The 27,619-nt window shown below is 41.8% G+C and overlaps 2 protein-coding genes across 5 annotated transcripts; one reads left to right on the top strand and one right to left on the bottom strand.

Annotated features, from left to right (window-relative positions):
* Nucleotides 1-582: 582 nt before the first annotated feature.
* Nucleotides 583-4,480, top strand: LOC121584845 (homeobox protein Nkx-6.3-like). The gene is made up of 3 exons (XM_041901005.1): nt 583-1,534; nt 2,316-2,485; nt 2,624-4,480. The coding sequence occupies exons 1-3, from the start codon at nt 1,126-1,128 to the stop codon at nt 2,852-2,854; spliced, it is 810 nt and encodes a 269-aa protein (XP_041756939.1). The 5' UTR covers nt 583-1,125; the 3' UTR covers nt 2,855-4,480.
* LOC121584844 (inositol polyphosphate-5-phosphatase A) lies at nt 2,788-27,619 on the bottom strand. 4 transcript variants are annotated; one of them, XM_041901004.2, is made up of 16 exons: nt 27,163-27,619; nt 21,826-21,867; nt 21,322-21,422; nt 20,946-21,033; nt 17,586-17,649; nt 16,843-16,946; nt 16,558-16,610; nt 14,227-14,346; nt 13,917-14,001; nt 13,694-13,789; nt 13,522-13,596; nt 12,510-12,583; nt 12,289-12,400; nt 12,104-12,172; nt 10,382-10,439; nt 2,788-2,858 (listed from the first exon to the last, which is right to left on the bottom strand). In XM_041901004.2, exons 1-15 carry the CDS (start codon nt 27,220-27,222, stop codon nt 10,398-10,400), a joined length of 1,185 nt encoding a protein of 394 aa, XP_041756938.1. In that variant the 5' UTR covers nt 27,223-27,619; the 3' UTR covers nt 2,788-2,858; nt 10,382-10,397. The 4 variants fall into 4 exon arrangements, with proteins under 4 accessions (XP_041756938.1, XP_041756935.1, XP_041756934.1 ...); XM_041901001.1 differs by lacking the exon at nt 2,788-2,858 and adding an exon at nt 7,058-9,627; XM_041901000.1 differs by lacking the exon at nt 2,788-2,858 and adding an exon at nt 7,058-9,623.

The raw sequence follows: 27,619 nt of genomic DNA, 5'->3' as shown, positions 1-27,619 counted from the left end.
AGACAACAACACAATATGGCAGCAACACAACATGACAACACAACATGGTAGCAACACAACATAACAACTACACAACATGGTAGCAACACAACATGGCAGCAGCACATGGTAGCAGAACAAACATGGTACAAACATTGTTAGGCACAGACAACAGCACGAAGGGCAAAAAGATAGAGACAACAATACATCATGCGAAAGCAGCCACAAGTGTCAGTAAGTGTCCATGAAAAGGTATTTGAATGTAGAGATGGAGATAAAACTGTCCAGTTTGAGTGTATTTTGCAGCTTGTTCCATTCGCTAGCTGCAGCGAACTGAAAAGAGGAGCAAATGATACAGAGCTATTGTTATAAGATAAAGCTGATCCATCACAATATCTGCACCTTTCCATATTAGCCTTGATAATCCATGCTATGGACTAAAACAGAGGAAATATAAAGCTGTGTGCCGAAGCTACTTCCGCCTCAGCACCACAGAGGGCCAGCCATGGCAGGCCATCAAAAAGCAACTTGTTCCCACTCCACCTGTTCAAAACACTATTAATCTGCTGCCTTCCAATAGAAGGCTTTGACCAGGGAGCCAATAGAAAGACATGAGAGCTGTGAGACCCTGACCAATCCAAAGCAGCATTCTAATGTGGCCTATCTTTATCAAGGTGCCACTCCACTTCAAGATACTGCTTATTTATGACCCCCGAGGAGAGAGCAGGGAGGAGATATTTGTCTTGAGGAGCAACTGTGAACACTCTTCTCAGGTGCCACAACACCTGATGCTAATTTTGGAATTACCACGTACAGTACAATGGCACAAATCAGGTGAAGGAAGAGAGTGAAGAGGTTTTATCCTGGTTCCTGCCCTCTGCTGTCATAGCCAGCTAGAGACACCTCTGCAGATACCAGTGACCTGGAGTAATCTGGTCATCAGTTAGGTGACATTGGCATCTACATCATAGCTCATCATTTGAACATCAAAAGACTGGATTAAGAAATAAGAACACAATCAACAAACCTGTATTCATCCAGCTTGGTGAGAGAGGTGAACTTGAACCTTTGTGGGCCACACTGGGTCTTTTCATGACTGGACCTTGTTAGGTGAGTTGGTGAAATCTGGAGGCGGGACCACTTCCCATGGATCCCAACATACCAGGGTCTTTCCTGTTCAACAACAGCCTGAACCAGTTCTCCTCTGACTTAAAGGCACCTGTGTGTCAGTTCTCAGTGTCCAACTCCTTCTACAAGCTCAACCCAGGCCTGAACAGCCAGCTGCAGGCAGCGGGCACAGCCCACGGCATTAGCGACATTCTCAGCCGTTCCATGATGGGCGCTACAGGCACCACCACCCTGCTCTCTGGATACCCTACCATGGGGGGCTTTGGCACTGTGGACCCAGGGGTCTACTACAACCATGCAGACTATAACCCCTCCCTGGGCGGCTTCACTAAGCCTGGCACTGAGTGCTCCATGAAGGGTCGCAGTGGCAGTTGCTGGGCAGAGAGCGGGTGCGAGTGGAGAGGAGGGAGGCAGCAGTGCACAGACAGTGAGTCTAACTCCACACTGTAATCAGCTTAACATCTACCACTCACTAACCATCTGCCTGAGGCATGACATTGGCTCCTATCACTCATCCATGATATTCAGAGAACGGTATTATTAGCTAGATTATCATGTTTTTCTACAAGTTCAAACTAATTAATACATTGTCATTGTGTAAATTACTCTGTAATTACTGTTTAATTCAAAAACAAATATCTTAAAACATTTTAATAACTTAATTTATCTCATTCAAGTTTTGAAATCAAGATTATGTTAGTTAAAGGTGTAAATATATTGTTGTATAGAGTGTACTGTTGTCTTTGAAATACTCTATGTTAGATATTGTAATCTATTATGTTATTTTATGTGTCATTGTTTAAATACTGATTCATTCACTTGACATACATACGAATATTTGGAACCTGATTACATGCTATATCCAAGTATAATGCTGTGCAAGTCACATAAAACCTTTTAAGATAGCTTTTAATATATAATATATATGTGAAAAAATTATGTATTGAGAAATGTATTGTATCTACTATTATATCTGATCATATCGAATACAACCACCCTAAAAATACAGAAACATTGGTTGTATCTATGTCCTAAAATGTTATTTTTGTTTATTCATTTTGATTCCTCCAATATAATAATATTTGTATAACATTTTACAGTTAGGAGATTAATATCTATGTCATCATTATTTACCTCTCTATTAGTATCAAGTCTCAAATGACTCAAATTGAAAAAATACTTAACTTTTATGTATACTTTATTTCCAGACAGTGGGCATCTAGGGGATATGTCAGGCAGGAAGAAGCACACCAGACCTACATTCAGTGGACATCAGATATTTGCCCTGGAGAAAACCTTTGAGCAGACCAAGTACTTGGCCGGGCCAGAGAGAGCTAGACTGGCCTACTCCCTCGGCATGACAGAGTCACAAGTCAAGGTAAAACAGATCTACATGCATGTACTAACAATTCTACACTTTAATCTCAATTGATGTTGTAAAAAATATTACAATATTGTATAATTGAATGTAAGCTGGTTAAGATAAGAAATCCCACTAAATAAATGATTTCATCAGGTGTGGTTCCAGAACCGCCGCACCAAGTGGAGGAAGAAGAGTGCCTCAGAGCCCAGCTCCACCCAGGCCATGCGAGGCGAGCAGGGAGGGGAGACCTCGGAGAACGAGGTGGAGGATGAGGAGTACAACAAGCCTCTGGACCCCGACTCAGACGACGAGAAGATACGACTGCTGCTGCGGAAACACCGCCTGGCTTTCTCTGTACTCCACCTTGGACCACACCACGTCTGACACACTAACACAAGCACACACACAAATCAGATGTGCATGTTGTAGCAAGGGGTATCATTAAACAAATCATTTTGTAGTACAGACCCACAACTTAATATTCAAGCATGTTAAAAAAAAGGCACATTTACAATACAGTACGTTTAAGGGAAAAAAGGCTAATAGTTCACTTGAAGTGATGCCTTGACGTACTGTATTTGTAACCATAATGAAAACAGAGAGATGTTACATATGTAATGATTGGTGAAACAGTTAAATTGAGAATTTAACTTATCAAAGAGTTTCAATTTGGAAACTGGTTTACTGTAATGTGGGAAACCCATCATGATAATCTGTTATAATGGTTGCATCAAACATGAAAGGAAATTGTTTCTAATGTGTACAGACACATTATAGCAGACAAACTGTATAGATGATTTGTAAAGCATTGATAACGCAGTTTACAGTACCTGTTTTATTTGTACAGAATAAACACTCCAGGTCAAGGAATGTATCTTGTTTTATCTAATTAATTTGCTTGTTGTACTCCTAACATTCAATGTCCATTTGAATTTGTTCACAGTCAACTGCTGTACAGTAACTATGAACACAGAATACTTATATAATTAACCTTGATTAATTTAACTTAATTTAATTGAGAGCCTGGCAAGCTTTTTTCACACTGGCGTTGAAGGCACACATATTTCAATATAAGTCTTGACATTTTATTTAGACTAATGTGTTGGCAAGCTTTCATGACATTTGAGGGTTTCTGCGCATCCAAATTAAGTCGCATAAGGATAGTGTAAATTAATTATGAAATTTGAAATTGTACAATAAATTGTGAATTATTTATTGAATGCAATGGTACAATGATTGTGTCATGCCTTGTTTTTTTTGGTAATTGTTTTAAAATAAAAGACAATCCCAAAACAAACAACTAATAGTGCACTGTATCTGACATCAAAACAGGCACTGAAGTCTACATCAGCAATATAGATTACAAGTGACAGTTAAGACAGATCGGCGGTAGGGAATGCACAATCATTGAGGTAGAAGAGATGGCCAATCCCAGTGTGATCTATACAGTTACCAGGGTGCTGAGGCTGAACTGGCTGAACAGTTCTGTGTAGAAGACAAAGACATCAGACTCATCCACGCCATCACAAAAGCAATGCTGCTATTCTATTTCATTCACTAATTGAACATCTCTCACCCCCGGCCCCACCACAGCTCAGCGCTGTTTGTCAGTAGTACAGATGCTAAGGGAGTGTGTGAGGGTGTTCCCAGCACGAAGGAAAATCTGCATTGTGCTTGTTTACAATTATTGTATTGTTGATAGTGAAACATCAACAAGCTGCTAACATCAAGCGTTAGGTCGCTCTACAATCAAGCACTCTCTACATCACCAGATAGAGGATATGTTAACAGAAGCACCATACAGACAACAAACTTTTAGAAATATTCCCAGATGAATACATACTGTATCAGATAACGTTCTACCACTGAAAGTTACATACTGTTAACAGAAGAGACAAGGAAGCTAGGAGAAAAGCTGAAGAGCAACATTGACATCATTGTAGGCATGGTTGGGAAACGAAGCCTGCGATATACAGTACCAGTCAAAAGTTTGGACAAACCTACTCATTCAAGGGTTTTTCTTTATTTTTACTATTTTCTACATTGTAGAATAATAGTGAAGACATCAAAACTATGAAATAACACACATGGAATCACATAGTAACCAAAAATGTGTTAAACAAATCAAACTATATTTTATATTTGAGATTCTTCAAATAGCCACCCTTTGCCTTTATGACAGCTTTGCAAACTCTTGACATTCTCTCAACCAGCTTCACCTGGAATGCTTTTCCAACAGTCTTGAAGGAGTTCCCACATATGCTTAGCACTTGTTGGCTGCTTTTCCTTCACTCTGCGGTCCGACTCATCCCAAACCATCTCAATTGGGTTGAGGTCGGGGGATTGTGGAGGCCAGGTGATCTGATGCAGCACTCCATCACTCTCCTTCTTGGTCAAATAGCCCTTACACAGCCTGGAGGTGTGTTGGGTCATTGTCCTGTTGAAAAACAAATTATAGTCCCACTAAGCCCAAACCAGATGGGATGGCTTATCGCTGCAGAATGCTTTGGTAGCCATGCTGGTTAAGTGTGCCTTGAATTCTAAATAAATCAAAGACAGTGTCACCAGCAAAGCACCCCCACACCTCCATGCTTTACGGTGGGAACTACACATGCAGAGATCATCTGTTCAACAACACCGTGTCTCACAAAGACACGGCGGTTGGAACCAAAAATCGCAAATTTGGACTCCAGACCTAATGTCCATTGCTCGTGTTTCTTGGCCCAAGCAGGTCTCTTCTTCTTATTGGTATCCTTTAGTAGTGGTTTATTTACAGCAATTCGACCATGGCGGCCTGATTCACACAGTCCCCTCTGAACAGTTGATGTTGAGATGTGTCTGTGACTTGAAATCTGTGAAGCATTTATTTGGGCTGCAATTTCTGAGGCTGTTTTAGCGACTGCACTTGAAGAAACTTTAAAAGTTTTTGAAATGTTCCGTATTGACTGACCTTCATGTCTTAAAGTAATGATGGACTGTCATTTCTCTTTGCTTATTTGAGCTGTTCTTGCCATAATATGGACTTGGTCTTTTACCAAATAGGGCTATCTTCTGTATACCCCCCTACTTTGTCACAACACAACTGATTGGCTCAAACGCATTAAGAAGGAAAGAAATTCCACAAATTAACTTTTAAGAAGGCACACCTGTTAATTGAAATGCATTCCAGGTGACTACCTCATGAAGCTGCTTGAGAGAATGCCAAGAGTGTGCAAAGCTGTCATCAAGGCAAAGGGTGGCTATTTGAAGAATTTCAAATATAACATATATTTTGATTTGTTTAACACTTTTTTTGGTTACTACATGATTCCATATGAGTTATTTCATAGTTTTGATGTCTTCGCTATTATTCTACAATGTAAAAAATAGTAAAAATAAAGAAAAACCCTTGAATGAGTAGGTGTGTCCAAACTTTTGACTGGTAGTGTATCTGTCACTGAATCCAGGAATGTCTCAGAACAAACTTAACTTAAACTTAAATAGACTGCATGCAAGTAAAGTATGAATCCAACTGGTGCAATATCCGCTGATGTGATCAGCTGATGCCATCACACTCGGGTTTCCCTTCTGAACTGGCTTCGCTTTATATAAGTGAAAATGAAAAAATTGTTTTCTGAGAATAGCCCAGTTCTGTGATAACTGCGGAAGCAGTTCATAAATGATAGCAATTTTTCAGCATCTAGGCCAGGACAGGCCATTTCCATTGTTTTTGGTGAGCATTATACATTTCAGTTGCTCACTGCAGACTGTAATGTTTCTGCTGATGCTTTTGCCTTTGCACTGAAGATAAATCTCAGACAACGGTATTGGATCAACATTTGTCTTCTTAAATGCAACTCACAATTTCAGTTGGCTTTTTCTTTCTGGAGCCTTAAAGGGTATCGATCGAAAAACTTGGCCTGTTTTGACTGTCCAAAATAGCCATCCCATTCCACCTTGAGGGCACGTTTAATATCCAATATATTTCACACAAAGCCCTATCAATACACTGACCACTTTATTTGTACATTAAAGGTGAACTTGTGTGGTGTGTTGTCTATGGTATGGTATGTTACATTTCAGGTGCATCCAGTTCTGTCTGTAAACACTGGAGTGAAGCAATTCCTAATTAACTTTATCTGAAATCACATGGCAATGTTTGCGTCATGCAGGGCATGTCATTACTGGTGTGACAGAAAGAGAAAGACAAATAGCGATCAGAGTTACCTACCCAGGGCCTCCCGAGTGGCGCAGCGGTCTAAGGCACTGCATCGCAGACCCGGGTTAATTCCCGGGCTGTGCCAAAACCAGCCGTGGGGAGAAAAAGGGGGGTAAAATACAAAATAAAACAAAAAAGTTACATACCCAAAGAAAAACACTTGCATGACCCTGCGAGAGGTGCAAGTAGAATGCCAACTGAGAAGAATCAAGCTAGTAGCAATTATGTTGACATTGATTTTACAAGGTACCCACTGGGCACAGAAGTCAATTCAACGTCAATTCCATGTTGGTTCAATGTAATTTCATTGAAATTAGGTGGAAACAACGTTGATTCAACCAGTGTGTGCCCAGTGGGTAGAATCTCATTAAGGGAGAATAATATGGTAATGTAATTGCAGTGGTCAACATTTATTTACAAAACTGGATGCATTACAAGAATGTAGTGTTTTTTAGTGTTCAGCCAGAAAATTTGACAAACAACATTAGTCCATTCCATCTAACAATACTACTGGCTTCATGTTGAACTCTAAACCAAGAGCATTCCCTGGAGGGCATTATAATATGTTGACCATACCACAAATCTAATTGAAGGACATATGAGAGGGTCCAGATTAAAAGGATAATCTATCTATACATTTGAACTAATGAATCCTTGTCATATCAGTCTACAATTACTTCACAGCAGATTGAGTCAGTCAATCAACACATACAACAGAGGAAGATCGATTACAAGTTATGCATTTTCTACCTCAAAATAAGAGTATAACATTTTAATAACTTCATTAATAGGCATTGATATTTTAAGTGCATTCTGAATATCATTGATACAACTATTAATCAATAAGAAATCCATGATTATATTTTAAAAGTCTTTGAATTAGTCCTTATTAAAGCAAAATGATGCAAACTTGCCATCCATTTCATACAAAACAGAGGATGGACAATCTGAAGAGGTTGCTACAGCACAAATAAACATTAAACATAAAAAAGAGACATACTCAATAAAATAACTACAACCAAAATAATACATAGGCGTCAAGCTTCAAATTGTTTGAACTTTGCGTGTGTGTGTGAGCGTGTGTGTGAGCGTGTGTGTGCGACTGCGGTATCAGACATCCATTCCAGACACATCCACATTCAAATAAAAGAGTGGTATGGTAAACAAGTTATCATTGATTTGGACTGATCACAGTAACTGAAACATTCCAGAAGATGCTGCCTTGTAAAACAATGGATGGGGAGGAGATGCATGCATTATTAAAAACAGAATAACATTGAGTCAGTTCCCCTGAACATAGAAATCTCTATTAGCACACTCCTCAATTCTCTAAAAAATAAATGAACAAATATTTATGAAACTCTTGGGAGCTATTTTAAAGGACTCAGTCATAGTTTGTGGAATAAAGCACTTAATAGAAACAAGAACATAGCTACCTACCAAAGGCAATACACATCAGAAATGAAAATAGACTACATAATCGTGGTGTCCTTATAAGGGAACAGCAAAATCATCTCATATAAGTGACTGATCTGGCAAGCTTGGTGTCATTCTGTGCTGATATTGTCTGATGTTGAACATTTCCATTTAATTGAGTATTCACAGAAGCTGCAACAGCCATTAGCCACCCATGTCTGCTCTGATGTCCGGTAGAGTAGACTAACCTTACAGTTGAACCATATGTTTGTACATTACGTAGGCCCACCCCATAATATGTCAATGTACAACTCACCAGAGTATACCCAGCAGAGTGTGGTAGCAGGCAGGCAGAGCTGTGATCATCAGTATTCAGCAGCATGTAGATGTTATACTTTAGAGTTTGAGGGAATCCAAGGCAGAGGTCCGATGGGAAGGGAAGGCACATTTCCATATTTCATACTGACCTTATGGGCTCCCAGCCTGAATCTGGCCCCACTGGTCTTTTACAATATTTTATTGATTTAAGCTGAGTTATAACAACACCATTGCGACAGGAGGAGGTTAGGAAAAATGACCTCAGCGTGGCATTAGGGGGCAAATGGAGCGTTTTGTTGGAGTCGACTGTTCCAAGGATGAGCTGGGATAGTATGTATGTACTGGTGAAATGTATGCTTTTAACAAAAGACTACACAACATAAGAATGCACAGAGAAATGTGTATTATGCTACTGCTCTATTCTGACAAACATGCTGACGGTGCATTGAAATCCTGTAGCAGCTTTTGTTTATCGTGTTTGTGAATGTTTGCTTTTAGCATGCTTATATTAATAGTAAACAGTTAAAATAGTTAGAAAATAAATAGGTTTTAAAAAAGACTACTAAAATACAAATGAAAAGCATGCATGAATATTCCATTCAGGAATGTCAGAAGGAATGAAGGTCAATACCTAATCGTAAACCCTTGACACTTGAAAACCGTTTGACTAGCTGAAGTCAGGGTATTTACCTGGCAGGGTGCCAGAGTGTGTGTATGTGTGTGTGTCCTCACGTTTCCTTCCTCCCATTGGGAGAGAGTTGGTCCCTCCCTGACAAGACCACGGCCTAAACATCAGCAGTCCCACAGTCACATAGTCTATGGTCTTTACGTTGGTCCGATTCCATCCAGCAATCTGTCACACATACTCTGGTTCCAATGATCCATCACTGAAGGGAGGACTCCCAGAAAATACCCTGTACGTTTTGGGGTCTGCTTGGCAAGACATATGGCCAAGCACAGCACAGAGCAAATTGTCTGTCAAAAAAAATCCATAATGCTGAAGATCAAATCTGTGGTGATGTCACCCAAGTCACGGCAATCAATAACTTGGAGTGAGAGGAGAAGAGAATGTGAGAGACATGGTTGGGTGGATACTGACTGACTGCATGCACATCAGGAAGAGGCTGGGTCTCGTGACTGGCTAGGAGCTGTTCTGTTTATCCTCTGGTACAGATAGCGGAGTGGGAGTGTATGATGGTGATGGCGAATGTTGGATAGACACTGGCTTAGATAAAGGGAGAAAAGTTACTCTCTTTACCATCCACAAGGAAAACATATAGTAACATCTATGAATTGTTTCAATGTGTAAATGAATGATATAGGATTGCTAAAGGAGTTCCGAAAGAACAAAAGAAGATAAAAGTCCAAATTGGGTGGAATCCTGCTGGATTCATAGATGGGACCAGGATAGCCATGGCAGACCAGAGCATCACATATTATTTGCTTTGGTATGCTGTCCCTCTCATTGAAAAGCTAATTGACAGCCCTAAGTCCTTCCAATGAATGGCTTTTATCACTGTTAGATCCTTCTGAAGAGGAATCCTCATTAAAGAGAAAACCATCATATGAAAAAGTCATAGAAATGGCAGCAAAACAAAATCACAGCCGTAAAAATGCCAATACACTGCCCTGCACAATGAATGTCTCTCTGGATGGCGATCTGTCTGGTAATGAATGAAAAGAGGGCCCACATTGGGCTTGGTGTAGCCACACACAGTGACAGTGGAGAGAATTATATAGACATAGATGGCCCAGCTACATTATGCACAAAGGTGACTGTTTGTCTACAGAGGCAATTTATCTTAGTTAATATCCCCACAGCACTCCACTTGGCCAGCCTGGCCTATGGCTCTCTGGGGAATAAGGCCCGGGAGATGAACAAGATTACGGCCTGTGATCTCTCTTTCAGAGACCCCTGGATATGGTCCTGCACACCTACAGGACATACACTACACACTCACTAGCACATATACTCTTACCACAGAGGGATCCTAGTCAATGGCCATTTGTCTTCAGTGCAAAGGACAAGAAAACAGGCTGGGGGAAAAGGAGGAATACACATTGGTACATAAGTTTAGTCCTGTTTATCAAGGGCCATTTTCAAGATCAGACATGTTACATTTATATATATATATTACCAGGTTTGGACACACCTACTCATTCAAGGGTTTTTCTTTATTTTTACTATTTTTTACATTGTAGAATAATAGTGAAGAGGTCAAAACTATGAAATAACACATATGGAATCAAGTAGTAACCAAAAAAGTGTTAAACAAATCAAAATATATTTTATATTTGAGATTCTTCAAATAGCCACCCTTTGCATTGATGACAGCTTTGCACACTCTTGGCATTCTCTCAACCAGCTTCATGAGGTAGTCACCTGGAATGCATTTCAATTAACAGGTGTGCCTTCTTAAAAGTTAATTTGTGGAATTTCTTTCCTTCTTAATGCGTTTGAGCCAATCAGTTGTGTTGTGACAAGGTAGGGGTGGTATACAGAAGATAGCCCTATTTGGTAAAATACCAAGTTCATATTATGGCAAAAAAAAGCTCAAATAAGCAAAGAGAAACAAAAGTCCATCATTACTTTAAGACATGAAGGTCAGTCAACTTTGAACGTTTCTTCAAGTGCAGTCGCAAAAACCATAAAGTGCTATGATGAAACTGGCTCTCATGAGGACCGCCACAGGAATGGAAGTCCCAGAGTTACCTCTGCTGCAGAGGATAAGTTCATTAGAGTTACCAGCCTCAGAAATCGCAGCCCAAATAAATGCTTCACAGAGTTCACAGACACATCTCAACATCAACTGTTCAGAGGAGACTGCGTGAACCAGGCCTTCATGGTTGAATTGCTGCAAGAAACCACTACTAAAGGACACCAATAATAAGAAGAGACTTGCTTGGGCCAAGAAACACGAGCAATGGACATTAGACCGGTGGAAATGTGTCCTTTGGTCTGGAGTCCAAATTGGAGATTTTTGGTTCCAACCGCCGTGACTTTGTGAGACACGGTTTGGGTGAACAGATGATCTCCGCACGTGTATTTCCCACCGTAAAGCATAGAGGAGGAGGTGTTATGGTGTGGGGATGCTTTGCTGGTGACACTGTATATGATTTATTTAGAATTCAAGGCACACTTAACCAACATGGCTACCACAGCATTCTGCAGCGATACGCCATCCCATCTGGTTTGGGCTTAGTGGGACTATCATTTGTTTTTCAACAGCACAATGACCCAACACACCTCCAGGCTGTGTAAAGGCTATTTTACCAAGAAGGAGAGTGATGGAGTGCTGCATCAGATACCTGGCATCCACAATCCCCCGACCTCAACCAAATTGAGATGGTCTGGGATGAGTCGGACTGCAGAGTGTAGGAAAACCAGCCAACAAGTGCTCAGCATATGTGGGAACTCCTTCAAGACTGTTGGAAAAGCATTCCAGGTGAAGCTGGTTGAGAGAATGCCAAGAATGTGCAAAGTTGTCATCAAGGCAAAGGGTGGCTATTTGAAGAATCTCAAATATATTTTGATTAGTTTAACACTTTTTTGGTTACTACATGATTCCATATGTGTTATTGCATAGTTTTGATGTCTTCACTATTATTCTACAATGTAGAAAATAGTCAAAATAAAGAAAAACCCTTGAATGAGTAGGTGTTCTAAAACTTTTGACCGGTAGTGTAGATAAAAAGGTTACCTTGTGGTCTCCCATGCAGACATTAGGGCCCAGAGTGTTGTAAACCACACCTCTCTCTCCCTCATCCCTCTGAAATGAAACACATAACTGTTTAATAGGCCTGTAGAACGTGCCTCCATGGTAAATTAATAAATTAATCACGTAGTCAGTAAGTGTGGATGGCAGAGTGTTGCCAGGTGACTCACCCTGTGGATGATGTCTTGGGCAGTGTGAGACATGAGGATACGGTCGCACCAAGAGGGGCAGCGAGTGTTCATGTACTGGGTGGGTTTACTGTAGTCCTCACTGTAGGGGTAACTGACAGACAGACAGACCGACAGCATGGCAGTTAGAGTACGCAGTAACATCTTCAGGCAGTAGTAATAGTGACAGTAATAGTGACAGGGCTGTCGGGGATGAGGCTTACCTGGGTGGAAACAGGATGTCTTCCTCTGCAATGACATCTTGAAAGGCTGCAGTCTCCTTGTCATACTTCAAAATCTGAGGGATATAGAAGGATTAACAATTACTGGAGGATCCAAAACTTGTAATCTGCAAACCATAAACATCTGCATAATGTGAATATTCAATTTCACCTAGAATAACTATCTCTGTGGATTTAATTTAATTAATTAATTGAATGAAGTATCTTCTGTGGTTGTTTTCTGTTTATAACTGGTAGCCAAGGCAGTAATCAAATCAAATGTTACTCGTCACATGCTTCGTAAACAACAGGCGTAGACTAACGGGCCCCAACAATGCAGAGAGAAAGAAAACGGAGAAATAACAGAAAAATAAAACATGTAATAATAGATACACAATGAGTAATGATAACATGGCTATATACACAGGGTACCAGTGGCGAGTCGATGTGCAGGGTTACGATGTAATTGAAGTATATATGTAAATTACATATACAGTAACTAGGAATAAAGTGACAGATAGTAAACAGTAGCAGCAGCTATGCGATGAGACAAAACAAGTTAGTCCACGATCAGCTCCTTTGTCTTGCTGACACTGAGGGAAAGGTTGTTGTCCTGGCACTACACTGCCAGGTCTCTGACCTCCTCCCTATAGGCTGTCTCATCGTCATCGGTGATCAGGCCTACCACCGTCGTGTCGTCGGCAAACTTAATGATGGTGATGGAGTTGTGCGCGGCCACGCAGTCGTGGGTGAACATGGAGTACAGGAGGGGACTAAGCATGCACCCCTGAGGGGCCCCCGTGTTGAGGGTCAGTGTGGCGGATGTGTTGTTGCCCACCCTCACGACCTGGGGGCATCCCGTCAGGAAGTACAGCATCCAATTGCAGACGGAGGTGTTCAGTCCCAGGGTCCTTAGCTTAGTGATGATTATTGTCATGGCAGCGAGCGGTAGCCCATGAGATTAATATGGGTGGGGTGTAAATTAGTGGATGTGTACAGCAGAAAATGTTCTCACCGCTCTGCCATTGTCCTCTCTGAACACTGCCTGGTGCAGGTAGGCAAACATCTTGGTCTCAATATGGAGAAGAATCTTGAGATGAAGGAAGAGGGGATATAGTAAACGTCTGAATCTGAATAACAACAGGGAGACAGTAGGATGGAAGACGTGGATGGATGGGGAGGCTCACCTTGTGGTCATTGTCCTTTTCCTCACAGATGATTTTCTCCACCTCGTTACTGCTGTCCTTCTTCACTGTCTGCACCTCTGCTGAAGTGGACAAGTTCTAGAACACAAACAAACACACCACACAAAGTTAGGTCAACAAAAAGTCAACAGTCAGCTGACCATTAGTAAGGTTTCCTGATCTTCTGATTCTGATGAAATTCTTGAGGAAGTGGGTCATGTAATACCTGGACCAGGCTAAGGGTGTCCAAGCGGAAGTTGAAATCCCCAAACAGGAAGAAGGGGAGTGGAGTGTAGCTGCTCGCTGATATCCTGGAAGGAAATGACAGCGGCATGAGTCAAATGTTTTAGCTAACAAATTGAGTCCTCTACTCTAAAATGATCGTAAACACAGATTTACATGCACTTGCAAACCATCTTGCAGACAACTATTTTTTATCTAGATTCCCAAATGGGCTCAGTGCAAAAGCCTTACAGTATATCTCTCAAGTGGTTGCATTTGAGTTGTTCTCCAAAGCTGAGAATGGGCAGGCTAACCTGTTGATGACATATCTGAGGGCCTTCTGGCGGTTGGCTGAGTAAATGGAGGGACTGGCATTACAGGCAATGAGGTTGGAGGCATCATGGAAAAGGTGTACGTTGACTAGGTCCAGACCCCTGCAGAGACCACACACACACACAAAATGAGAAGTGGCAGACATATCTATGAAAAAAGGAAGCATTGGGAAGATATTTGTTTGTCTGTGTGTGCTGTCAGTTATGAAGAGTTTACTTATTAGTGAGTGCACTTGAGGTAATGCTAGTCCACAAACAAACACATTTGTCTTCTGTGCCGAGCATTCACTCCTTTTCTGCTGCTGCCACCTGAAAACAATTAATGTGCATCCAACAGACGGGCTGTGTTGACTCACAGGGTGACCTTGTAGCACTCTGCCCATGGACTCCTTTTGTCTAAGAACCGATGGTAGTGACACAGGAGAGCAAGCAGTAACTATTGTGTAGAGGAAACAGAGGGTGTTTGCTGAGCTTCAGCTTTAACTACTGCAGCAGTATTGAGTAACGGGATGAAAGCTGTCTATTGATGAGCTGTGACAGCAGACAGTATAGTACGTAGAGTAGAGAAGAGTATAGCAGTAGGTCAGTAGACTAGAGCCTTCCAAACGTTTTGCTTCGTGACCCATCAATTGAGGTGTCTTTTAAGTCGCAACCCACCATAAGGGTTGAGTGGTGAAAAAACATACAGACAAAAAAATAAGTAAAGAATATAATATTGGCTGAGGAGAAAATTGTGTCGTTTTAAAGCTACTTTCCTGCAATTCTACATATTTTGCCATGGCTAATGCTGTGTTCTTACGCTTAAACATTAAATCAATGGGGGCCTGATTGTCTAGCTTTTATTTTGTTGATTGTAAGTTCTCAAAGACTCTAGGCTATTATTTTGAAATACAGTGCATTCAGAAAGTATTCAGACCTCTTGACTTTTTCCACTTTGCTACGCTACAGCCTTATTCTAAAATTGATTAAATTGTTTTTTTTTCCCTCATCAATTTACACACAATACCCCATAATGACAAAGCAAAAACAGGTTCTTAGAAAATGTTAACAAATAAAAACCTGAAATATCACATTTAAATAAGTATTCAGACCCTTTACTCAGTACTTTGTTGAAGCACCTTTGGCAACGATTACAGCCTCGAGTCTTCTTGGGTATGATGCTACAAGCTTGGCACACCTGTATTTGGGGAGTTTCTCCCATTCTTCTCTGCAGATCCTCTCAAGTACTGTCAGGTTGGATGGGGAGCGTCGTTGCACAGCTATTTTCAGGTCTCTCCAGAGATGTTCGATCAGGATCAAGTCCGGGCTCTGGCTGGGCCACTCAAGGACATTCAGAGACTTGTCCCAAAGCCACTTCTGCGTTGTCTTGGCTGTGTGCTTAGGGTTGTTGTCCTGTTCGAAGGTGAACCTTCGCCCCAGTCTGAGGTCCATCAAAGATCTCTCTGTACTTTGCTCCGTTCATCCTTCCCTCGATCCTGACTAGTCTCTTCTCCCCCGATTGCTCAGTTTGGCCAGGCGGCCAGGTCTAGGAAAAGTCTTGGTGGTTCTAAACTTCTTCAATTTAAGAATGATGGAGGCCACTGTGTTCTTGGGGACCGTCAACGCTGCAGACATTTTTTGGTACCCTTCCCCAGATCTGTGGCTTGACGCAATCCTGTCTCGGAGCTCTACTGACAATTCCTTCGACCTCATGGCTTGGTTTTTGCTCTGACATGCACTGTCAACTGTGGGACCTTATATAGACAGGTGTGTGCCTTTACAAATCATGTCCAATCAATTGAATTTACCACAGGTGGACTCCAATCAAGTTGTAGAAACATCTCAAGGATGGTCAATGGAAACAGGATGCACCTGAGCTCAATTTCGAGTCTCATAGCAATGGGTCTGAATAATAATAATAATATGCCATCTAGCAGACGCTTTTATCCAAAGCGACTTACAGTCATGCGTCCACACATTTTTACGTATGGGTGGTCCCGGGGATTGAACCCACTACCCTGGCGTTACAAGCGCCATGCTCTACCAATTGAGCTACAGAGGACTTATGTAAATCGGTTATTTATGTTCTTTATTTTTAATACATTTGCAAAAATGTCTAAAACCATTCTCTTTTCTACGTACTTTCTATTTGGTTTTAGTCGTTTAAGTTTACACTGCAAGAATTTTTCCATTCCGAAAATCTATGTAAAAAATCAATAATAAATAAATTCTATGCACAAAAAAAGGTCAACAAGCGATCCACCTGGACCCCTGCCGCGACCCACAAATGGATCCCGACCCACAGTTTGGGAACCACTGAACTAGAGTACGTACTGGTTGTGAATGATCCACCGGGTCCTCATGAAGCCCTTCCTAGACCATTTGAACTGCAAAACACATCACAAACAAAAAGTTATACAGATGAATGTTTTGTATGTTAAATGTTCACCAAATACCACCATTTAGCTAACTAATTGGAGGGCCATGCTGGTAATTATTAATTATTCCATACAATGTGTCTCATATCCCTGTCAGATAGACTCCCCCTTTAGCCCCCTATACACATATTTGTTCCAACACCCCATCCCCCTCCCCCCCAACACCACACCACACACTCACATCGGGCCAGAAATTCTTCGGGAATTTTTCTTTCTCCACTGTGGTTGCTCCATCCAGGGAGCCCACATACTTGTTCTGTCCAGACACTGCTTTAAAAGCCTTAACTGTGAGGGGGAGAGAGGCGTGGAAGGGTAAAATAGTGAGAAAACATGCAAACACTAATCAATAAAGTGATGTTAAGCTCATCACAGCAGCATACGTGATCAGAGGATCTATAATAAGGCCATTAGGCAGTGTTTGGTGGCAGTGCACCAATCTGACTGGTGACACAGAACATCGCAGGCCTGGGATGTTTATGACTCTTCCATAAGCCTTTTCTGAAGAGCTTTTTCATGCCTAACGTGACTGGACTATGCAACAAGAAAATAACACATCCCACTTTCAATTCAGATTCCCTGATATGTCTAGCCAAAAGAGGTGGCCATCACACTGCAGTGTTCAAAAGATGATCCGACTTATTAGATACTTTGTATCAAAATACACAGACAGGAATCTCCAGACTGACTTACAAAATTGCTCTTACCTCCTAAACGGTTTTGTGCCAAACTCTAAATATATAATAATAATGATCTATCACAAAGGGCCAAGTTTGCACACCAGGACTGATACACGTTCTGAAATTATCGCCACGTGCAGGGCCTGAATGGAAGTGATCTATCATAAAGCGATAACAAAATGTCATTAATCTTTTGTTATTCAAAGTCAATAATGATGTCATATAGATATGATTGTAATGTTCTTACCATTAAAATCATATTGGTAGATGTTTTTCAATGACTTGTGGATGAAGTACATGCTTCCGAGGGCCTGTAAGGACAAAGAATACAATACAAGCTCCTTTAAACAATTGCTGAGAATGTCAGTTTGCTGCAGTGATGATGAAGTATAGAGAAATTATCAAGCTCTATCATGTTCCAATATTGCATTCTTCCAGAAATACCTTCCACAGACTTCCCTTAAAGTTTGGTTCGGTGCAAAATATCAAAATCATAATTTCTTGCGAAACAGCTTTATCAACTTCAACATGCTCAAGAGACATGCTAGGTCACCCTGGTCCGATACAGTACTCAGGCTTCACTGGAAACCTACGGTCATAATGACTTAAAGAAACAACTTAACGTCTGATTCATCAAGGAGTATCATCCAACATGATCTGATTCCATAGTATTTACATCATTATCATCATTAACCATCCCAATCTTCAGTAGTTCTAGCCTCCTTTCACACACACAACCACACACCCACCCAGTCTCTCAATCCTTCCCTCTTTCAAGCAATTATATTATGCTCAACTCACTCTTCTCCACAGAAACACATAGCTTTACTGCAATAACATGTACACAATACACTATCAAACGTGCACACACCACACACACACTTTAGCACCCAATCATGATGTGACCATTTTTAATGTACTAACTGCCTTCTCTGATTAATCATGCCTTCTGAGATCAATAAAGACAGAAAATTAAAACAATTGAAAAGGTATTAAACATTAGGGCTGCCGTCTGCTGCCATGCCGGCTGCGGGCCGAAGAAAAATCTGGCAGCACCCAGAGGGTCTCCGGCGTGACGGCCTGCTCTATCCCCCCTCCCCTTCTGCCCAGGCATGAGAGATCGCTCCCTGAGGAGACCATTCATCTTCACTGCCAGAGCGATCCTCATTTAATGGGACGGAGCTGTCCCTATTACGACCAGCCAGGGTGACCAGCGATTAGGGACGGACCTGTCCAAGTTGGGGGAGGAGGGGAGGGGGGTTAGAGGAGACACGGTCTAAACTGACGGTTTCGCAAGTTATAGCATTTATTAAATCAATTCAAATGGGATTTTGCTTAAGCATTAGCTCAGTTTGGAAGAAAACATGGTGGCAGGTTTGAGTGTTTACCGACTAATAAACATTGTCTAATGTCTATATAGTGACGTTATCAATAGCAATAAAAAATTTGGGGGACATTCTTAAAACCGTAAAACTATTTTATGACTCTAGAAGTCTGCTGTGTCTTTTTTTTAAAAACACATACACACACAGAAAGGTTCTCCTCCACATACTCTGCCAAGGACCCATCTTCATCAATCAGGTTTGTGCACAGTTTAATAAAAAACTATTGACTTACAAGTGATTTTTTATCAAAACACCATTTATACAGGGAATGCGTGCATGCCTGCCCCCCTCCTCACAACCCCTCTGAACACAGAAACCACCCCTCCCCCCCAGCCTTTTCTGGTCAGGGAGTTGATGATCCACAGCCGAGGGGAAACAAATTGAAAATCAATGCGGGTGGCACAGGCGAAATGAGAATGTGGCATTGGGGGCTGCAGCCCTCGTAGGGCGGCGGGGGGGCACAAACACCCAAGCACAGGGGAAACATAGTCCCAGATGTCCGCCACTCCCCTCAGCCCTTATTTATTGTTTACAAATGGGCTGTGATCAATAGTTTTAATCTAGAGTTACATTTATTGACTTTGGCCTGTCTCCCCACACCTGGACGTTGACGTTCCCCTCCACTTCACACACCTCCAAGTGTAGACAGATCCATTGACCCCCACTGTCAGGGCTCCAGTGTTGGGGTCTAGCTTGGGTGGGGTTAGGGTTAATCCTGTGCCACTCTGCACATGATGGGGATGGACCCTCCCAAGATTGGATTTAAGCAACAACTAGGCCTATGTGTTGTGTTGACCAGCCCATTTATGAACCAGGCTCTGATATGACATGGCTCATTTAGAACTAAGGTGGCTCATAACAAGCAACACTGGCAAATCGTCCTTATTTCAGGTACAGAGGCCATTAGAGAGGAGGCTGAAGATGGAGCTGGTCTCAGAGCTGGAATGACAGGTGTGGAGATTGAGACAGTGTCCATGACCCAGACAGCCTCCTGACAACTCTATAATGACAGTTTAGTGCTGCACAGACACACAGACGTATATATTGTAGTTACATAAAGAGAGAGTTGGGGGGCCAGAGGATAGATGAGGATATAAGACCAGTGTAGCTCAGTTGGTAGAGCATGGCGCTTGCAACGCCAGGGTTGTGGGTTCGTTTCCCACGGGGGGCCAGTATGAAAAATGTATGCACTCACTAACTGTAAGTCGCTCTGGATAAGAGCATCTGCTAAATGACTAAAATGTTGAAGTTTGGTCCTCTTATTATACTGTACTATTGAGAAAAGCGTGTCACAACATGGATACATGCACTTTTTCAGGTCAAATTGTTTGCTACCCTGTCTTTGAGATGAAACAATAATTTAAAGCCTCACCCTTTGGTCATGTTAAACACAGTGTATTAGGTATACTTAAATGTCATATTATTAAAATAAAACAAAAAAGCATTATCGACCATAACCTGTACAGAATGGATGTCATCCTGAACATAGCATTTTGTATTGGAGAGCAGAACATGTAAATGTATCATGTGTATGTACAGTGCCATGTATTTGTAATGTTCTATTATGCAATATTTACCAAAGAATTCCTCTGTTTCTCAGTCTAAAAATACCCAACAGAGCATTGATGAGAAGCCCTGGCCCTCATTGGCGCTGTACTGTGGAGCAGGGCCCCACCTTGTGGTCACAGAGACACACTGCTGTCTGAACAAAGTGGGGTCCGCAGAGGTACTGCAGGGTCCACGGCCAGATCTCAAAATATTAATACAAAAATATCTGATGCCAAGTGGGGGGCTTTAATATGTTATTTCCTAGGGCCCGAGACTTGATTAGTCCAACCATGCACTGCGGAAGTCATAGTAAAACTGCAGGAAATGCTATTTTTATCGCACTCTAAAGTAGGAGTTGTGTTCTGATATTATGAGGGGTCCTTGATGAATTTGCTATCACAAAAGGGGTCGCCTATGCAAAAAATGTTGGGAACCACTGCTGTAGGAGATACTAGCTCTTCTAAAGGCAAAGACACCAATGGTAACTCTTGTAAGGGCTTCCACAACATTTTATTGTTTTACCTAAGCCTCCTGTCCATCAAGCTCCACTATTGGGCATTATATCGATATTATCAACTGAGCTAGTGTAACCTACAGACCAGATATGGTTGTTATAGAGAGATTCTTTCAGTTAAACTTCAGTCAGTTGATCAGTGCAGTCCTGTAGTACTCACCGTGAAGCTGTCCACGTTCTTAAAGTGGTTGTCCACATAGATGCAGACCCTGTCAAAGTCCCTCATCTCCTCACTGGACTCAATGTTCCTAAAGACCAGAAGAGGATAAGCTGAACAACTCAAAAACTGTCTCTAACACTGTACACTTATATTTGGATACTCTCTTATATAGGTAATGGCAGTTGATGTCCCGAGGTTATGATAACATTATACAGTCCTTGACACAGATTTCATGACCCATTTTTTCACAGTTAAAAACCATGATGAATCATGAAGTTATACTGTATCTGTTGGTCATAAAACTAAGGAGTCTGGGCAGCATTTGTGGATACTTTTGAAAGTGTCCCATAGAGAGTTTGGCACAGTGATGTCTTACCAGAAGAAGTTCTCTGCATGGCCCATATTGATCATGTAGTCCTTTCCTCCAACCTCCTGGAAGTGCAGGGCGATGAAGCGTGGTTTGTGACTCTGGACAGTCTGTGACAAGACAGAGACATCAGGCAGGCTGTTAATCTACCACAATCATGTGCCATAATGGTGGTAAAATGTGGGGCAACCTACTGAATTCTGGTAATTAAATGTTATTTCTTAAGATGACATACAACTTTGTCATTTTACTATGCATAATGTGTTGGCTAAATAGTGGAAAGTGTCTTCTTCACCTCTTTGGGAATGGAGACAATATCTAATCGATTTATAAGTCCACCATCCAGGAGGGTTCATGGTTCAGTCTCAACATGAGAGGATGGCTTAAGGTGTTTACATTTCAACAGTAAAAAGCTGACATGGAGTAACAGTAAGGAAGAGTCGCAGGGGGAAAAAACTAATTTGAGGATCCATTCTATCTATAGTGGACACCTGAGAGGGATCCCAAACTCACCCCAAAGAATTCTCGAAGCCAGTCACTCTCAATCTCACCCACCTGTGGGTTGAAAAAAATGTTTTCAATTCACACATGGTTTCTACCACCTACAGTTGAGACATTCAAAACAAAGGGCATAAACAGAAAGGCTTAAATGAGATCCTAGGGTGTCCAATCAACCCTGCAGGCACCTTTCCCATACACTGACCAAAGGCCATGTTTAATTATATATTAGCACTTGACAGTGGAAGATATAAAACATGCATGAGGCAGGCAGATAAGCACAACATGACAGTCTTGTCAAATGTTTTGGTAGGACATACAGTAAGGTTTACGCAGATAAACACCCACACAACAACAGGTAAAATTATATGTTTAAACACTTTACCTAAGCAAAACACAAACGTCCCTCTGGAATGGTTGTAATATGTTTATTACATTTGCAATTCAGACAACACCCATCCCTGGAATCCATATCTCTGGAACCTCTGTTATTTAAGTGGCATAAAGAATCAGAATAATCTTTAACATTATTAGCAAGCCTGCCTGTTGATGTATACACCGTATCAATGTGAGATTGAATTAACATAGTAATGTGTCCTTCCATTTTGTTTAATATCTGTTCTTCAACGAAAGATTTCCAGGGAACCTCTGTGAGCTACTGAGTATCCAGAGTATTGTGTGTGTTCGTGTTTCCTCCAGTGCCAGGCCAGAATACAGACTGTGCTGTCTTCTCCAGGGCCAGCCGGATGCAGGACAATCTGCCAGAGGAGTAGCAGCACAGCAGTGGCTTTGCATAGTGCATTTGCATGGCCCAATGAATGCTGCTGCCCACCAATGCCTGTCTGCCCAGGCACTGTGGCCTGACGGGAGAGCAGCTCATCCATAATACAGGTGTCTGACTGAAGAAGCCCAACTGCATGTGTCCTGTACCGTCTTTGCCCAACAAACCTCATCCATAAAAACAGCATGATTAGCCCTTAAACAGATGCTGAGACGCCATTTTATTTGCAACGGTTTTTAAACATGGTAACCTGCTGTTTCCTTATGCTGATCCAAACACCATGGTAACCCAAATGAATTTACACAATGCTCTTTAAAGGGTAGAGAACGCCAAGATAAATGTCGATCTAACATTGATGACTGTTAAAGGTAATTATATTATTTCCATGCTATTGTTACGTTCCCCAGCAAGAAAACCAAAAATGTAGCTCAAACATAAAGGGGAACTAACAAAGAGTCACTGACCAACAACCAAAACGAAAAGGCAGGGGCTTTAGGAGGGGTTCTGAAAGACACTCATGGAGGTGTCCACTGAAAGTTGACTAGCAACAACAACTAGAAGCTAAAAGACACCCACCATGACCGCCCACTAAATTTGCCCAAGAAGAGGCAGACAAAAAGAAAAACCCACACCAAACTTAAAGACAGGAAGCAAAGCAAAAAGGTGGTGCAAAATGTATGTTTTTCTAGAACTCAAATAGGGAGAGCCAACTAAAGGTGTTGACCCTCCACATCTCTCAAGACAACTGGAGCACTGGGCCAGCCACTCTTAAATAGCACCTGGGCCAGCACAGGTGAAACATCTTCCCACTAACGAGATGGCAACCAGCACAGGTATAACACATACTGACTAAAGAGGTGACACCAATCGGTGCGCCCTACGTGCTAACGAGCTATACGTGCCAAAGTCCAACCTCAAAACATAAATGTAAAAACCAAATCCTGTAACAGCTTGGACCTTACCTTTATACTGTGCCACAGGTGATGTTTGTTGACAGAGGTAATAAGATCAGGCATGTTTAATACCAGAAGCCTGGAACTGAGACTGAAACATATCATACAGCGCATCCGGAAAGGAAAGTATTCAGACCCCTTGACTTTTTCCACATTTTGTTACGTTACAGCCTTATTCCCTCATCAATCTACACACAATACCCCATAATGACAAAGCAAAAACAGGTTTTTAGATTTTTTTGCAAATGTCTTAATAAAAAACAGAAATATCACATTCACATAAGTATTCAGACCCTTTTCTCAGTACTTTGTTGAAGCACCTTTGGCAGCGATTACAGCCTCGAGTCTTCTTGGGTATGACGCTACAAGCTTGGCACACCGGTATTTGGGGAGTTTCTCCCATTCTTCTCTGCAGATCCTCTCATGCTCTGTCAGGTTGGATGGATGGGGAGCGTCGCTGCACAGCTATTTTCAGGTCTCTCCAGAGATGTTCAATCGGGTTCAAGTCCGGGCTCTGGCTGGGCCACTCAAGGACATTCAAAGACTTGTCCCGAAGCGACTCCTGCGTTGTCTTGGCTGTGTGGTTAGGGTCGTTGTCCTGTTGGAAGGTGACCATTCGCCCCAGTCTGAGGTCCTGAGAGCACTGGAGCAGGTTTTCATCAAGGATCGCTCTGTACTTTGCTCCGTTCATCTTTCCCTCGATCCTGACTAGTCTCCCAGTCCCTGCCGCTGAAAACTCCCCCACAGCATAATGCTGCCACCACCACCATGCTTCACCGTAGGGATGGTGCCAGGTTTCCTCCAGACATTGGCATTCAGGCCAAAGAGTTCAATCTTGTTTCTCATGGTCTGAGAGTCTTTAGGTGCATTTTGGCAAATTCCAAGTGGGCTGTCATGTGCCTTTTACTGAGGAGTGGCTTCCGTCTGGCCACTCTACCATAAAGGCCTGATTGGTGGAGTGCTGCAGAGATGGTTGTCCTTCAGGAAGTTCTCCCATCTCCACAGAGGACCTCTGGAGCTCTGTCAGAGTGACCAAGGCCCTTCTCCCCTGATTGATGAGTAACATTTTTTATTTAATCAATTTTAGAATAAGGCTGTACATGTCCTGTACCACCATCACTCTCTGTTCCATCATGCCCTCTAAAGAAAATTAGGCCTAACAATTCTAAACCTAGAGATGATTTGCACTGTTCTCTCCTGGTGACCTTTTTGTGCATTGATCTAGAAGTATAGCCCTATAATAGCAAACCTGGATTTCCATGTTTCTCATGTAAATATGCCTACAAGACTACTAGTCTCTGGCGAGACTAAAGGCCCTAAAATGTGAGGCCAGCTGAAAGCATAACCTTTTCTCCATGTTTGGAAGGGTTTGTTTAAACGTATTAGGCAGCCATATAAGAAGAAAAGTATGAAGAACACCCTGGGAAGATAATCATCTGTTTACAGATGTCTTGAACCCACAATGGGATCTGACATGTTTTCAACTGGGCCAGATAGGGAAACCGGAAACATGGTCCTGAGCCAAATTTCCATGAGTGTATCCCCCCTCCCCCTCAGTCACAATGACAACCAAGCCCCGATTTCCCAGACACCACAGCACAAAACTAAAGACCAATGCACTGGTGTTTGCATTTTTCATCATATCACAACCACTTAAGGTAGGTCTACTCATATGTTATTGATTTCATCCTGTTATTACCACATATACAAATTACTAAATCATCAAGGCAACTGTCTCCATGATCTCAACTCACAATACACATCATGTGACTAATAAGGTTGTGGCAGTGGGGTTTCTGGTAGCCTATCATTATCAGTGTGCCAGTTGGGAAGGTATCGGAGATGTTAAAGATCATAAAGATAGGTACAGGTAAAGCTATATATTACAGGTAAGTGTGAACAAGGGTTCATGGTGCCTAGGAGCAGAGTATGTGGAGAAAAAAATCTTCCAGCTTAGTAGCCTAACTCTAGATCATTACCCACCATAAGATTCAGCGTAGCCCCCATTGGCAGTTAGTGTTCCCAACACTAGCCTCTTGAAATATTTTACCAGATTTAATGGAAAATGACAATTAATTAAAAGAAAAGAAGCTGACTTATTTATTTTGTGCAAACGTTTCAGCCTCACAGCCTTTGTCACGGCCTTCCTCAGAATGAAATGAAATAAGTAAATGCACAATGTTGTCTAGGGCCATGAGGTAATTGCTTTACGTAGCCAGCAGATCCGACCAGCTTGCTTACAGCTGCACTAGGGTCGGACAGCATTCCTGTGTAGATTAACACACCATGGAGCCGGCGGGAGATGTAGCTCGGAAAACATACCTTAATCAAGGGATGAGAAATGCGTTCCAAATGCCTGCTGTGGCTTCTGCTACCTAGCATGGGACAGTTTTCTGGAAAAACTAGCAGTCATTCAATCTTCAATTGGAATAATGGGACAATTCTGAGTACAACGCATTTCTGATCCATGGATTGAGGTATGTTTTCCAAGCCATATCTTGCGCTGGCTCCGCTGTGTTTTAATCTACACAGGAATGCTGTCCGACCATGTAAGCAAGCGGGTCAGCCCCAGGACTGAGTTTGGGAAAACCTGCTTTAGGCTACTCAGCATAATGTGAGTTGTTATTGTGCAGCAAAATTAGGCTATTTAAAATTACACCCAAGTATGGGCAATTCCATGCTGACCATGATCATAGCTTATTTCAGTCATCATGTGTAAAATACTTATGCAGTAACTAACACTGTAGGCCTACTGTGGTACCAGCATTGTTTTGATATGTTGTTACACTGTAATAACTAATAACAGGTGTTAGGCCAACAGTATTGAAACAATATAGGCTATAGGCATACAAATCTAATTGCCAACAATGTAGCCTAGGCTACAAATTATATCAAATCACTTGTTTCTGCAGTAGCAGAGCGGGAGCTTGGTGAATAATAAAAAGTTGCGAACTGCACTTTCGCGGCAATAACTTTAAACGTGTCCTTGTTGCACGCCATCAATTTCCTGTTTGATTTGAACTGGGACCCGTTGTTGCTTGATAGGTAGTTTCTCTCCGCGAATCTGTCAATATGCTGTGAGAACACGCACGCGCCTCAATAATCATGCCGCAACAGCTCACGATAAATACGGTAGAGGATAACTATAGACAGAGGACTTGCAGTTGTATAGGCCCATCGAAGTGAAAACAATGTGTCGTCAGAAGCAACAATAACATTAAACAAGTGACTTCAAAGTTATGGTCCACATATCGATTGAGAAGAAAGCATTTAGACTACAGAAATCATGGTTGTCATGATTAAATGTAATTGTCTAAGGAAGTAGCTTAATGTTGAAAAATACCTTATTTTATAGGGCCTATAATAATCAAATTAAATATTGGATTGGATTGCGTGCCCGATGCCAGCCTGTGCGAGTTGAACTTGTCTCCATTCGAATGTCGTTAGCTACAATGTTATAGGTAGTAGAATTTGGTCTTGTAACGGTTCTGGTGTTCTCTGGCAGGTGTAGCAACTGCTTACATAGGAATATCGCTGTTCTACTTGGAAAATTTGATTCACCATTCAAAGTTACTTAAAACAGGATATAGTTAGGTGAAAAATTGAGTTAATACTTACATTGTCGAATAATGAGCCAACATTTGCGGTGACAAGTAGAACGTCAGTGTACGTTTCCATGATTACGATCGAATTCCAGAAATAGTCTGCAGGAAGAACTCTTGGTAAAATGTTGTACGTGTGTTAGCTACAAACAGTTTACTGATACGGTGGTGTAGTGTATAGGTCTCTATAACCTGCCCTGAAGAAGTCGGTCGTATAATTAATTAATCCTGATCATTTATTTCGGCTCTTCTAACTTGCCCGCTTTTTGTTGATGGCGGGTGTTGTTTGCCGTCTTGATTCTATATCCTTGAGAAGGAGCTATGTCCCATGTCTGCTGAGAAATGGCAGAGCAGGCAGGAAAGGATTTGTATATCTCTTCATGGTAATTGGACTAGGTTCTTAACCGATTTAAACCTGGAACGGTGCATGTGCTGCCTGCGCCAGAACAGTTCGTCCTGCCCCGCGCGACCAG

Source organism: Coregonus clupeaformis, chromosome 16 (assembly GCF_020615455.1).
Source record: "Coregonus clupeaformis isolate EN_2021a chromosome 16, ASM2061545v1, whole genome shotgun sequence".
Taxonomy (NCBI): Eukaryota; Metazoa; Chordata; class Actinopteri; order Salmoniformes; family Salmonidae; genus Coregonus; species Coregonus clupeaformis.
This window is presented reverse-complemented; position numbering and strand designations above follow the sequence as displayed.